The sequence below is a fragment of the Brachyistius frenatus genome, unplaced genomic scaffold (genome assembly GCF_029030835.1).
Source record: "Brachyistius frenatus isolate BFR_SWC_R1_liver_20210118 unplaced genomic scaffold, ASM2903083v1 Contig_5, whole genome shotgun sequence".
NCBI classification, from domain to species: domain Eukaryota; kingdom Metazoa; phylum Chordata; class Actinopteri; family Embiotocidae; genus Brachyistius; species Brachyistius frenatus.
This window is the reverse complement of record NW_027210604.1, coordinates 940889-955862: the sequence shown is the minus strand read 5'-3', so window position 1 is coordinate 955862 and position 14974 is coordinate 940889. Positions and strand designations below refer to the sequence as shown.

Genomic DNA, 14974 nt, shown 5'->3' with positions numbered 1-14974 from the left:
GAATGCATTACAATACCAGAGGACAAAAAGTCACTTGTCTCGGCCTCTATTTTGACTTCATGAAAGTGCATTACCACGTTATTTACTGCTGCATCTGTCGGCGTTTCTCTGATTTCTATTCATTTGTGGGCTTTTGTCTCCGCCGCGCGGTTAAAGACGGTAACGTCGCTGCGGTGATGTCAACAGCTCGGTGCTCATTGGTGTTTAAATCCTGCTCGTTGGCCGGCGTGCTTCTCGAAGAATTCAAACCGACTCACCGACGTTGTTACGTGGGCATCTTTTAAGGGGGTAAACAAGTCACACACGCAGGATTTCCCCGTTCACTCCTCGTGCGTTCAGATTATTTATCAGGTAACACCGTCGTTATATTTCATTTATAACTGGTGAGGCCGATGTAATTTCGCAGGCGTGCTGTGCAAAGTTTAAAGCCTCTTTCTTTTAACTCGACGGTAGAAAACATATGACGGTCGGGCGATACAGGAAAGACGCACGCTCGCAAGAGCGACGCTCCGTTCCAGCCAATGGGAAAGCATTCGTTTCGCACGTTAAGCCCGCCTTCGTGCGAAACTGACCAATCGCCGTTCCGAACGGCGACTTCCGCCACACGGGACGGAGCATGTTCCATTGTACGAGCCGTTCCGAAAAGAGTGCCGCGATTGTTGAGGTTTGCGGGCGTTTAAACGCGTGGGTCTTTTTTTTTTTCCCCCCAAAACAAAAAAAAAAAGAAAGTTGTCGCAGACGCCGGAGGCCGCCGAGTAGGTCCGAGGTCACGCGAGGTTGTTGTCGGGAAAAGTAGAGGCTGGTTTTACGGAGGGAGAGGGAGAGGGAGAGGGAGGAGAGACGAACACCGAAGGAATCTCTGCATCGGCGGCGGCAGCTCGGTGTCCCTCCCCCCCCCACCACCACCACACACCCACCCGCTAGCACACCGGGGCTAAAAGTCAAGCGGTTTAGCTGGTAGGTGGCGTGAATCCGACGGGAGATTTGCAGGGATATGTCTTCAAACCGGGGATACGGCGTTTCGTGAAACCGGCCAGCATTTTTTTTTTTTTTTTTAAAAACAACAACGACAGCTGTTAGCTCGCGAACTAGCCACTTAGCCGAGTTAGCTCGCTAGCTAAAGCCGACGTTATAACCGGGATCAAAAATAAATAAATAAAAAAAAAAGAGGGGGCACTTTTTTTTAATTTATTATTTTTATTATTATTATTCTTATCGCCTGGGATTACTGAACAAAGATCATCCCCCCCCCCCCAGACGTCCAGAATGAATGGGTTCAGCACCGAGGAGGACAGCCACGACGGACCGCCTGCGCCGCCGTTCTACGGGCAGAGCTGCTGCCTGATCGAGGACGGAGAGCGCTGCGGCCGCTCGGCTGGAAACGCCTCGTTCAGCAAGAGGATCCAGAAGAGCATCTCTCAGAAGAAGCTCAAGCTGGACATCGACAAGAGCGTAAGTCCACCACCCCACCACCCACCCGCCACCCCACCTGGTCGCTTCCGAAGTGCGGCATGTCAGCTGAAAAGTTGGGCTATCATCGAGGAGGGAGGGAGGCTGAAGTCAGCTTGCGATTCGACACTTAAGGGAAAACTTGACTCGAGCTTTCAGCTCCGTTTTAATGTTGTAAAAACAACAACAACAAAACACTTTGGAAACTATTTAAGAAACGTCAGTCTGTGTGGGGTCATTTAATCCAGGTTTGACCTGTTTAAGTAAAGTGTTGTTATTTTTTTTAGATCCGACCCAGTTAAAAAATACGAAAGAAGAAAAAAGCAGTTAAATGTCCCCTTTTTTTAAAATTTTTTTTGATCAATTAGAATAAATCTTTTTATAAAAGCTTCATCTGAAATGTTTTAACGGGCTTTTCAAAACAAAATGTGCTAAACGACAGAAGCAGCAACTCGGTTGTAAATTCACTGAAACGTTTCCCCTTAAGGACGAATCGGAAGCTGACTTCAGCGTCGTTTGGACTCCTCAGCTGTTCGCGTCGGTTGACGTGAATAAACAAAACAAAACAAACAAACAAACAAAAAGGACATGATTCGTATGTTTCCGGAGTTGCTGGTTGGTTATCCTCGGTCCTCCCCGGCAGCCTCGGCTGTTCTTCGGCTCCATGCCGGCTCTCTCGGTGGTGAGCATGGTTTTTTTGGCCACCGTTTCCCAACTGCAAACGTACTTCTGTCCACGGTGTCCGGTGCCACGACATGTAGACCATGAAACTCCTCACGTGGTTTCATGTCAAATGTACAACTGGATCCTATACGGCACCAAAAATCGAAATATCAGAGGAAAAAAAAAAAACCCGATTTCTGGATAAGAACTTCCTCTGCAGGCAGTCATCTTGACAAAACCCTGGGATGTTTGTGCCGTCCCTGGAAATACAACTTTCTAGAAAGCACTTCAAACCGGCTCCACCTGCAGCAGCTACATTAACATGCTGTTTACACACTGATGCCTCCCTATCAATAATCTAATGATGTCATGTGTAATAATACATCAGTCAGGGGGAACAAACGCGCCGCTGAAACTTCTGCACTTTAACTTAAGAAATAGTTTTGTCCGTGCAGGACTTTAATGGAGTATTTGTTTTTGTTTTTGTTTTCCATTGCAGTATTTGTTTACTGGACTGTAAATACAAGTTAAGTGGAACGATCCTGTTGCGCAACACGGCCTCGTGTCCAGTCTAAAGTTAACAACGTCACTCGTTGTTGGTTTTTTTTTTTTTTTTTTTTTGGCGTTAGAGCAGAAATTCAGATGTCGTCCGTTTAACGCTCGTCGATGTCTTTGACAGGTGCGGCACCTCTACATCTGCGACTTCCACAAGAACTTCATCCAGAGCGTCCGCAACAAGAGGAAGAGGAAGACGAGCGACGACGGAGGCGAGTCCCCAGATCACGACGTGGAGGTGCCCGAGGTGAGACGGACGTCACGGTCGAAGCGCCGCACAGCTGTGTTTATATTCTCCATTTCTATAAGTTTGTCTTGAGATGATTTTTTTTTATTTTTATTTTTATTTTTTTTTAAGGCCGTCTTCAGCATGTTTAACATCGACCCACAGATTTTGAATGTTCAGGTCATTTTGTGGGTTTTCTCCCAAATCCTCCAGCTCGTGTTTCTTGAAGCAGGTCGCGGTGGATTTTAAGTTCCGCTCTGGGTGATTATCTTTCCTTTCAGTTTCGTTTTACTGACGGACTTTAAAGGGATATTCTTCCGTCCGTCTCCGGTGCCGCTGCAGAACGGCGAGCGAGGTGTTCTTTTCATTCAAGTCTGCTGCTTCTTTTTTTCACCAAACCTTCTGCGATCGTAGCGAAAGACCAGAATTAACTTCATCTCGACAGTAGTTGTTTCCTAAAGGACTCTTTGCTTCTGCAGACGTTGTTTTCAAGCCTTCAATGCAACAAACGGTTCAAGTTTAAGTAAAAAAAAAAAACAAGGAGTTGATGTTTTTTTGTTTTTTTTCCTATTTTGCTTTTTATATATATATATGTTCATGTTACGAAACTGAAACCTGTTTTTGAAATGGGTGAAATCACATTTTCCCAGGCAGGCGTAATCACATAGAATAAATAACAAACAAACAACTATTTGTTGGGGTCGGTCCTACGGGTCCCAACTTAACTGCCATTTCAGACATGGAAATGTGCAATCTCGAGGTGCTTTGATATACTTTTATAACCTTCCCTGCTTCTTCACCATTAATTAGTAAACGGTGATTTCATGCACACTTGCTGTGGCTCACAAACCAACAAAAAAAAATATGTAATTTGGAGTGGGGGGGGGAGGGGGGTCCCTAACTTTTGCATACTTTGCAGATTAACCACACAAAAGAAATCGCAACGACACAACAGAAAACATCAGCTCATACCGGTTTTGTCATCAGAATACATTCGGATTACCAGCGTTGCTCTTTTTAAGAAATTCATATTCATCCCGTATTTAGTTCTTGGTGTGTGTTTTTTTTAATTTTTTTAATTATTATTACTGCGGTGACCCAGTTTCTCCGCGGAGATCGTTAAAGTTTCATCTCCTTTAAAAGCTGGAAACGAGGTAGAGGGAGTCTCGCTGAAATGTCGTCCTGAGACGGAGGCCCGGTGAGACGTTTCCATCCATCTCTGTCTCTCTCTGTCTCTCCTCTCTGATCTCCTGCCTCTGTTGCTGTTTCCAGGTGGACCTCTTCCAGCTGCAGGTGAACACGTTGAGACGCTACAAGCGACACTACAAGCTGCAGACCAGGCCGGGCCTCAACAAAGCCCAGCTGGCAGAGGTAACGGCACCCAAACAATCACACCAACGTGTTGTCTGTTTGGTTTTTTTGTTGTTTTTTTTGTCTTCAAGCCAAAACGAAATCATTCCTAATCCAAGAAATAAAAAATGTACGTGAATTGTTTCTGAGAACGATTAAAAACACCAAAAGCAGCTCCGTTCTTCTTCCTGTCAGGAAATCTGTGGACTCGATGTCCCGAGAGGATGGAGTTTGTGCCGCTTGCTCTATAATTCACGGATGAGTAAAAGCGGCAAAAAAAAAAAATCACAGCTGAGACGACGTCCTCTCGTTTTAAGTGTTTTTTCAGGGTTCCCACAGGTCAGAGAATTTCATGCCGTATCAGGGAAATTTAAAAACTCTTTTCCAGACAGGAAAAGTCAGGGAATTTAGTTTGCATGAGTTAGTTTGAGTTGCCATTAATCAAAATGTAATATTTTCTATGCAGTCTTTTTTTTTTTTTTTTTTTATTGTGTTATTAGCCCTTAAGTGAAGATGTTTTTTTTTTCTTGTACCTGTTTAGGAAGTCAAACGTGCCAGAAAAATGTCGATTTCAAGAGCTTTGGCAACAACGCGATGTCTTAAAAGCCCGAGTGATAAATAAAGACGACAGAAAAGCTAAATGCAAAGTTTGTAAAACTGCTATAAATCTATCAAATGAAGTGTGTTGGCTTCTTACCGGTCCAATTTGAGAGAAGACTTAATTTTTGCACTCGGTTTTATAAGCTCTCTTGCGCGCGATCGTAATTGTGCAGCAGCTTCAAGCAGCGAAAAGTTTTGAGCTCGCAAACTGTCGGCAATAAAAAACGATGTGGCTGTTTGGCGTCTGCAGCCTGTTTTTCTGTTTATTAAAGTTCATTGAATTTCAGCTTTTTAGTTCGGGGAATTTGACCGAGAGTGGGAGATGTTCAAAAATGCCTTTATGTCCCATAAAAGAAAAAAATAACACATTAACGGTTTTGTTTTGTTTTTTGTATTGGTCGTTTCCAAAATATGTTAATTAGCCCAACGTTCAACCTGTAGCTTTCTCTTTAAGGATTTCTTTGGAAGTTTTAGGCCCCAGAAGTTCATGGTCTTTGGGAACGCCGAGCTGCTCTCGTTAGGTGTGCGGGCCTCTTTCCTCTCGGCTCCACCTTCCTCATTTACCGTGATATACGTGGTGTCGGAGGTCCCGCTCCGCAGTAACCGGTCATGGACAGATTGTTAGACTTAATTTTCGAAACCGACAGGTGGACGTCGTGCAGCTGCCCCCCCCCCCCTCCCAATCGCCCCTCTCACCCCCCGCCCCCTCCATCCTCACAAATACCTTCTGCACGCGGTGCGCCCGGTCGGACGTGACTCGCCTGTTCACTGGGAATGAATGGAGTAAACTTCAGCTGTAAGTTGGATGTTTCCTGAGGCCTTCAGTTGGGGTTCTGAACCCCCACCCACCCACCCACCCACCCCCACCATGAATGAGCCTTCCCACATCATTAATAAAGCGGCAGTCAACGCCCACCCCCACACACACACAACCAGTTACAGCTGTCTTCGGTGGCTGCCGGGCAGATGGGCAGCACACGCCGGTTTTGTTTGCTCCTTTTTTTTTATAAAGACAAACAACCAGGAGTCCGGCTGCAGTTTTGAGGCCTGATTAAATTCCTCCCCTCCGCCCCCGCTGGAAAATATGACAGTTGGCGTGTTCAAAAGTCTCACCGTCTCTCCCCGTCTCTCTCCAGCGATCGTCCTGGTCGTGGGCTTTTAAACAGTTTTCAGCTGCTCCGTTCACGCTGGGCAGAGTTCCAGGGAGAAGCTCGCCATTAAAAACAAACAACCGCCCAGGAGTTACCATGACAACTGGCTGACAATACAACACCCAACAACAACAACAACAACTTTGTAGCCCGTTGTCGGAAATAAAAAGATTTTGTTCTTGTAGGCTTAAAAGAAAAAAAAAATAGAGTTTAAATCTGGCTTGTATTTTAGCACGAGAGCTCCGGCTGCACTGCTTTGTGCAGACCACAAAAACAAACAAACAAACAAACACAAAAAGTCCCGTTTCATCACGGCCGTCCACACGATCATCAAAACCTCAAAGAAAGCCCATGAATCCCAGACCGCGTGACGCCACAGCAGGATGCAGCTCTGGCGCACACCGGCAGAATTATTATCGTCACGGACATTAAGTGAAGCGGTCGTCGTCGTCGTTATGACACGTTGCCTCCCTCCGAGTTCCTGTACTTAGCAGCAACTTTTAGTTTGAATTGAATTTTTTTTTGGGGGGGGGGGTTCAACTTTTCTGTCGGTCCAGTGACAGTGGAGAGCAGTACTTCATGGGTCGGTCGTTGGCGCCCAATTTCTCACAAATTCTGGTCGTGAATTAAGTCGTGTTGAAGACATGTTTACAGCACTGTGAGATCAGCGTCTTCAACAACAACAACAACAAAAACTGTTAGAGGACTTTTCTTTCTTAACTTCTATGATGTTTTATCCTCAGAAACGGAAGCCCTTTTCCACCGGACGAATCCTGAAATGATTTTTTTTTTTTGTCCGACACCTCTTAACGAGCTCTCTTCCTCCCCCTTTGTCCTCGTCCTGCAGACGGTGAGTCGTCACTTCAGGAACATCCCCGTCAACGAGAAGGAGACGCTCACCTACTTTATTTACATGGTGAAGAGCAGCAAGAGCCGCTTGGACCAGAAAGGGGACGGTGGCAAACCGCTGGACTAAACACACACACACCCCACCCACCCCCCACCTCCTCACCCCCACCTCCTCCCGACAGCAGCAAGCATCGACGGCAACAACCACAGTGACAAAACAGCAGCAGCTACACACACACACACACACACACACACACACAACAATAACAGCAGCAACAACCAAAACCAGCTCCTCCCGCACCACCACCACCACCACCACCCCTCCCCCGTCAGGTGAGAACATGAACTCTTGTCCTCGAAGGGACATTAAACGGAAGTGGCGGAGAATGAAGGCGGGACGGGGGGGGGGGGAGAGAGAGGAGGTGGAGTGAGCTCGCCTCGGCACACGTTGCCGCCCCCTCCCCCTCCTCCCCCTCTCCTCTTCACATAAATGCAGTCTCATGTTGTCACCGGGGTCGGTCCTCTCCGACTCGGCCTTCTGCAAGGTATTTCCGATTCGCGAAAAAAAAAAAAAAGAAGAGAAAAAAAAAACCACAAGCGAGGTCCATAAAGACTGTCGAGGACCACGACTCCCCCTGCAGAGTTCTACGTCGTCCTACTGTAATGTAACTGTCTATATGTACAAAAGGAACCGCGTCCGATCTGGTTGAATGCAATGTACGAGATAGCTGCCTTAAGAGTTAAAAAAAAAAACAAGAAAAAAAAAGAACACGTTTTGGTCATTTGTTTTTTTGTTTTTTTTCGTTGCCGAGTCGACTGTTAAACGTTCACCGCGAGTGATGCTTGTGCCAAACAGGAAAGTGAATTGAATGATGCCGAGTGGACTTTTTTTTTTTTTTTTTTTTTTTTTTATTGTTTTTAATCTTAAACAAATGGCTGGTTGGAAAGAGGCGGAGCCTTCATTGACGTTCACATCTTCAAATATCGGGGCTCGAGTTCAGTTTAAAAATAATAATAATAATAATCCAAATCGCTTCAAATTGAAATAGAAAAAAAAAAAAAAATTCTTTAATAGCGTTTAAAACTGAACTTATCCCTGATGTTTACTCGTCGCCTCTTTCCAAAAAGGACGTGACGCATTTACAAGACGGTGTGGAACGATGTAGCATTTGGCTTACGGCCCCGCCCACTCTTTTCCTGCCCTTTAGTTGTTGTTTTTCATACTTATAAACACACACATGCTGATTTATCTCTCTGTGCGTAGCAGGTGTTGGTAGCTACTTTCATTTTTTTTAATTTTATTTTTTTCTCTTTAGTTCAGCCTTAATTCTACAAGTTGTATAAAGTTGTGTTGTTTTTTGTTTTTTTTGTCTGCGTATATGATTTAGATTTTTCTCCATCCTTTTTTGTTTCTCGCGTGAAGTGAAAGTTGTGCGTATGCGAGTGATCCGGCTGCAAGAGTAATTTTAATATTTAAGAGCAATGTTTATAGTGGGCAACGTCTAAGCTCTTGATTTTACTACCTGGATGTATTTCACGACACTGGGGTCGAAGCCTTCCTTCCATGTGATCTGAATTTTAATGACAGTTTGTTGGTGACGACTGAATAGTTTCACATTTTTATGCCCCGTCGAAAGTGTCCTGTATGTCTCCGAAAATGTCATCGCGACATGAATTTGGCTCCAAAATGGCATCAGACCGCGACTATATTTGTTTTAATTCAACATCAACAGTCCAAAAACGCCAGAAATTTGAATTTAAAAGTGTCTTTTTTTTGTTGTTGTTGTTGTTGAATTGGGGATTTTTTTTTTTTTTTTTTTTTTTTTTTATTTCCATGAGTTTCAGTTTGTGATTGAAAAGGACTGAAAGCCCTCAGTGAGTCCCAGGTAACACGTCAAACGTTGTGCACTGCTGAAAACGTAAAAGTTTAAAAACAATTTTTAATGCACTGCTGAAGCCCCCCGGATGACGTACAAGTTAGGTGTTTTACATCATCTCTGATCCATCCTCGTGTAACTGCGTGGATTGATCTCGCAGTTGATTTTTTTTTTTTTTTTTTTTTATTTAACTTTGTCCGCCACACTGTTTGCCTACATTTAACAGGGTTTTTTTTTTTTTAATTGTCTCATTTTCAATTTTGCTTGTAGGTTTGTTAGTGTCATGTAGATAACACCCGTCTTTATTAACATTATAGGTCACGCCACGCCATTAACCTAATTGTTGTATTAGAAAAAAAAAAACATATTTAAGTACAGCTGCTTATTGCTCTCAATAATAATATTAATAAATGTATTGTACAGGGAGAAGCTACAGTCTCGTCTCTGCTTTGATGCATGTGTTACACGTATATGTTGTTTTTAGTCTAAATGTCCGAATACGTATACAGAATCTATGAACATGATATTTGTAGATGTTAAAATTAAGGATGAAGAGAAGAACCAGATTTTTCTTTGGTCTTGGGAAATATTGCAGATTCTTCACGGTGTGTTGTTTCAGTAACAGTCATCAACCACCAGGTGTCACTATTGATCCTCCTTATAAATGGAGGGCAGCAGGACAGAGTGGTGGATTTAATTTGGAAAAACTACGTGATTTTCAGACTTTGGAAAAAGAAAAATAACGTTTCTACAAATACTTCTCTATTAGGCTCTCAGTTAACTAAAATGTGTAGGAATATGACAGATTTGAATCCTCGAGGCATCATCTAAAAAGAGAACGTTTAAATTAATCCATTTCGATGATAAAAATGTGGCCTGTGGTATGACTTTATTATATTTTGGACGACCGTAGTACCATACCATAGTATGTTGTCCAAAATGTCATGTTTGCCATTTTTTTCATCCAAAAAAAAAAAATCACCAAAAAGTCATTATAGTATGTTTTTTTTCAGCCAAAAAATGTATATAGTATGACTTTGATATTTTGGATGACATGCTATGGTATGACTTTATCACATTTTGGACGACGTACTATAGTATGACTTTTTTATGATATTTTGGATGACATGCTATACTATGACTTTATGATATTTTGGATGACGTACTATAGTATGACTTTTTTATGATATTTTGGACGACATGCTATACTGTGACTTTATGATATTTTGAACGTGAATATGAAGAGAAAGGTATGTCGTCCAAAACGTCATGTTATAGCATGCCATTTTTTTCGTCCAAAAAAATCACAAAAAAGTCATACGTATGACGGTTTTTTTCAGCCAAAATATTTTAAAATGCCTAAAAATGTACATTATGCACATGAGAATAAGAATGCCAGATTAAGAATGCCATATTATGTACGTGAGATTAAGAATGCCAGATTAAGAATGCCATATTATGTACGTGAGATTAAGAATGCCAGATTATGCATGAGATTATGAACATCAGATTAAGAATGACAGATTATGTGCGTGAGATTAAGAATGCCATATTATGTACGTGATATTAAGAATGCCAGTTTATGTACATGAGATTAAGTGTGATAGATTATGCATGTGAGATTATGAACATCAGATTAACAATGACAGATTATGTGCGCGAAATTAAGAACGACAGATTATACACGCTAGATTAAGAATGGCAGATTATGAATGACAAATTATGTATGCAAGATTAAGAACGCGAGATTATGTACATGAGATTAAGAACGCAGTGTTAAACATTGAGTGGATTCCTGTTAAAGTCCCTCCTGACTATGACCCTACTTTATATCAAGAGTTTATACCTTACAGTTACTGAGAAAATCGAAGGCAATGTTCACTTTTTTCACATTTTGACATGGAAATTTCTTAATTTAAAATATTCATTAAAAAATAATCCGTAATAGCTGACGAAAAACTTTGACTGGATTCCCGTTAAGGACTTTGACTGGAATCTCAACTACGACCCTGAGTAATGTCAAAAGTTTGACTTTTTTTTTTCATATTTTCTACATGCTATTGTTATGAGGTGGTGTTTTACCAGGACCCAAATGCAGGCTCACAGACTCGGGTTTTAGTTCCAAAATACAGTCTTTACTCCAACAAACAGAAAACAAACAAACTAACAAAAGGTGGCACCTGCAACGTCCAAGTCGGGAGGGCAACTCAACTGACTGGTGACTCCGACAGGTAGCTCTGCAGGTGGAACAGGAGCCGGAGGAACGGGAACGGGACGGACCGGCGGCCTTGCGGTGCACAACTCGCAGTAACTCGCCGTCGTCCAGCTGTTGCTAGTAGTAGGAGTACTAATGCACCGACAACCAGAGGAGTGCAGGGGGGGGGGGGGGTACATATGGTCCGGGGAGGTGATCAGGGAGATGCAGCACACCTGCAGGGTCGTTTAAAATATGATAAAAAAAAGTCATACTATAGCATGTCGTTTAAAATGTGATAAAAAAAAAGTCATACTATAGCATGTCGTTTAAAATGTGATAAAAAAAAATCATACTATAGCATGTCGTTTAAAATGTGATAAAAAAAAGTCATACTATAGCATGTCGTTTAAAATATGATAAAAAAAAGTCATACTATAGCATGTCGTTTAAAATATGATAAAAAAAGTCATACTATAGCATGTCGTTTAAAATGTGATAAAAAAAGTCATACTATAGCATGTCGTTTAAAATGTGATAAAAAAAGTCATACTATAGCATGTCGTTTAAAATGTGATAAAAAAGTCATACTATAGCATGTCGTTTAAAATGTGATAAAAAAAAGTCATACTATAGCATGTCGTTTAAAATATGATAAAAAAGTCATACTATAGCATGTCGTTTAAAATATGATAAAAAAAGTCATACTATAGCATGTCGTTTAAAATATGATAAAAAAGTCATACTATAGCATGTCGTTTAAAATATGATAAAAAAAAGTCATACTATAGCATGTCGTTTAAAATATGATAAAAAAGTCATACTATAGCATGTCGTTTAAAATATGATAAAAAAAAGTCATACTATAGCATGTCGTTTAAAATATGATAAAAAAAAGTCATACTATAGCATGTCGTTTAAAATATGATAAAAAAAAGTCATACTATAGCATGTCGTTTAAAATATGAAAAAAAAGTCATACTATAGCATGTCGTTTAAAATATGATAAAAAAAGTCATACTATAGCATGTCGTTTAAAATATGATAAAAAAGTCATACTATAGCATGTCGTTTAAAATATGATAAAAAAAGTCATACTATAGCATGTCGTTTAAAATATGATAAAAAAGTCATACTATAGCATGTCGTTTAAAATATGATAAAAAAGTCATACTATAGCATGTCGTTTAAAATATGATAAAAAAAGTCATACTATAGCATGTCGTTTAAAATATGATAAAAAAGTCATACTATAGCATGTCGTTTAAAATATGATAAAAAAAGTCATACTATAGCATGTCGTTTAAAATATGATAAAAAAGTCATACTATAGCATGTCGTTTAAAATATGATAAAAAAGTCATACTATAGCATGTCGTTTAAAATATGATAAAAAAGTCATACTATAGCATGTCGTTTAAAATATGATAAAAAAAAAGTCATACTATAGCATGTCGTTTAAAATATGATAAAAAAAAGTCATACTATAGCATGTCGTCTAAAATATGATAAAAAAAAGTCATACTATAGCATGTCGTTTAAAATATGATAAAAAAGTCATACTATAGCATGTCGTTTAAAATATGATAAAAAAGTCATACTATAGCATGTCGTTTAAAATATGATAAAAAAAGTCATACTATAGCATGTCGTTTAAAATATGATAAAAAAGTCATACTATAGCATGTCGTTTAAAATATGATAAAAAAAAGTCATACTATAGCATGTCGTTTAAAATATGATAAAAAAGTCATACTATAGCATGTCGTTTAAAATATGATAAAAAAGTCATACTATAGCATGTCGTTTAAAATATGATAAAAAAAGTCATACTATAGCATGTCGTTTAAAATATGATAAAAAAGTCATACTATAGCATGTCGTTTAAAATATGATAAAAAAGTCATACTATAGCATGTCGTCTAAAATATGATAAAAAAGTCATACTATAGCATGTCGTTTAAAATATGATAAAAAAGTCATACTATAGCATGTCGTTTAAAATATGATAAAAAAGTCATACTATAGATAAAAAAGTCATACTATAGCATGTCGTTTAAAATATGATAAAAAAAGTCATACTATAGCATGTCGTTTAAAATATGATAAAAAAGTCATACTATAGCATGTCGTTTAAAATATGATAAAAAAAAGTCATACTATAGCATGTCGTTTAAAATATGATAAAAAAGTCATACTATAGCATGTCGTTTAAAATATGATAAAAAAGTCATACTATAGCATGTCGTTTAAAATATGATAAAAAAGTCATACTATAGCATGTCGTTTAAAATATGATAAAAAAAGTCATACTATAGCATGTCGTTTAAAATATGATAAAAAAGTCATACTATAGCATGTCGTTTAAAATATGATAAAAAAGTCATACTATAGCATGTCGTTTAAAATATGATAAAAAAGTCATACTATAGCATGTCGTCTAAAATATGATAAAAAAGTCATACTATAGCATGTCGTCTAAAATATGATAAAAAAGTCATACTATAGCATGTCGTTTAAAATATGATAAAAAAGTCATACTATAGCATGTCGTCATAAAATGTGATAAAAAAAAAAAGTCATACTATAGCATGTCGTCTAAAATATGATAAAAAAAGTCATACTATAGCATGTCGTCTAAAATATGATAAAAAAATGTCATACTATAGCATGTCGTGTCGTAAAATATGATAAAAAAGTCATACTATAGCATGTCGTTTAAAATATGATAAAAAAGTCATACTATAGCATGTCGTCTAAAATATGATAAAAAAAGTCATACTATAGCATGTCGTTTAAAATATGATAAAAAAGTCATACTATAGCATGTCGTTTAAAATATGATAAAAAAAGTCATACTATAGCATGTCGTTTAAAATATGATAAAAAAAGTCATACTATAGCATGTCGTCTAAAATATGATAAAAAAGTCATACTATAGCATGTCGTCTAAAATATGATAAAAAAAGTCATACTATAGCATGTCGTCTAAAATATGATAAAAAAGTCATACTATAGCATGTCGTCTAAAATATGATAAAAAAAGTCATACTATAGCATGTCGTTTAAAATATGATAAAAAAGTCATACTATAGCATGTCGTCTAAAATATGATAAAAAAAGTCATACTATAGCATGTCGTTTAAAATATGATAAAAAAGTCATACTATAGCATGTCGTCTAAAATATGATAAAAAAGTCATACTATAGCATGTCGTCTAAAATATGATAAAAAAGTCATACTATAGCATGTCGTTAAAATATGAAAAAAAGTCATACCATAGTATGTCGTTAAAATATGATAAAAAAGTCATACTATAGCATGTCGTCTATAATATGATAAAAAAAAGTCATACTATAGCATGTCGTCTGAAATATGATAAAAAAGTCATACTATAGCATGTCGTCTAAAATATGATAAAAAAAGTCATACTATAGCATGTCATTCAAAATATTACAAAAAAAAGTCATACTATAGCATGTCGTCTAAAATATGATAAAAAAGTCATACTATAGCATGTCGTCTAAAATATGATAAAAAAGTCATACTATAGCATGTCGTCTAAAATATGATAAAAAAGTCATACTATAGCATGTCGTTCAAAATATTACAAAAAAAAGTCATACTATAGCATTTCGTTAAAAATATGATAAAAAAAGTCATACTATAGCATGTCGTTAAAATAAAAAAAAAGTATACTATAGATGTCGTTTAAAAAATAAAAAAAGTCATACTATAGCATGTCGTTTAAAATATGATAAAAAAAGTCATACTATAGCATGTCGTTTAAAATATGATAAAAAAAAAGTCATACTATAGCATGTCGTTTAAAATATGATAAAAAAAAGTCATACTATAGCATGTCGTTTAAAATATGATAAAAAAAGTCATACTATAGCATGTCGTTTAAAATATGATAAAAAAAAGTCATACTATAGCATGTCGTTTAAAATATGATAAAAAAAGTCATACTATAGCATGTCGTTTAAAATATGATAAAAAAGTCATACTATAGCATGTCGTTTAAAATATGATAAAAAAAGTCATACTATAGCATGT

At 38.2% G+C, this 14974-nt stretch overlaps 1 protein-coding gene across 1 annotated transcript; it reads left to right on the top strand.

The window, feature by feature from the left end:
• The first annotated feature begins 1194 nt into the window (after positions 1-1194).
• LOC138631239 (histone deacetylase complex subunit SAP30L) lies at positions 1195-9149 on the top strand. Its single transcript, XM_069716059.1, has 4 exons — positions 1195-1452; positions 2792-2914; positions 4166-4264; positions 6842-9149. The coding sequence occupies exons 1-4, from the start codon at positions 1267-1269 to the stop codon at positions 6968-6970; spliced, it is 537 nt and encodes a 178-aa protein (XP_069572160.1). The 5' UTR covers positions 1195-1266; the 3' UTR covers positions 6971-9149.
• Positions 9150-14974: the final 5825 nt, after the last annotated feature.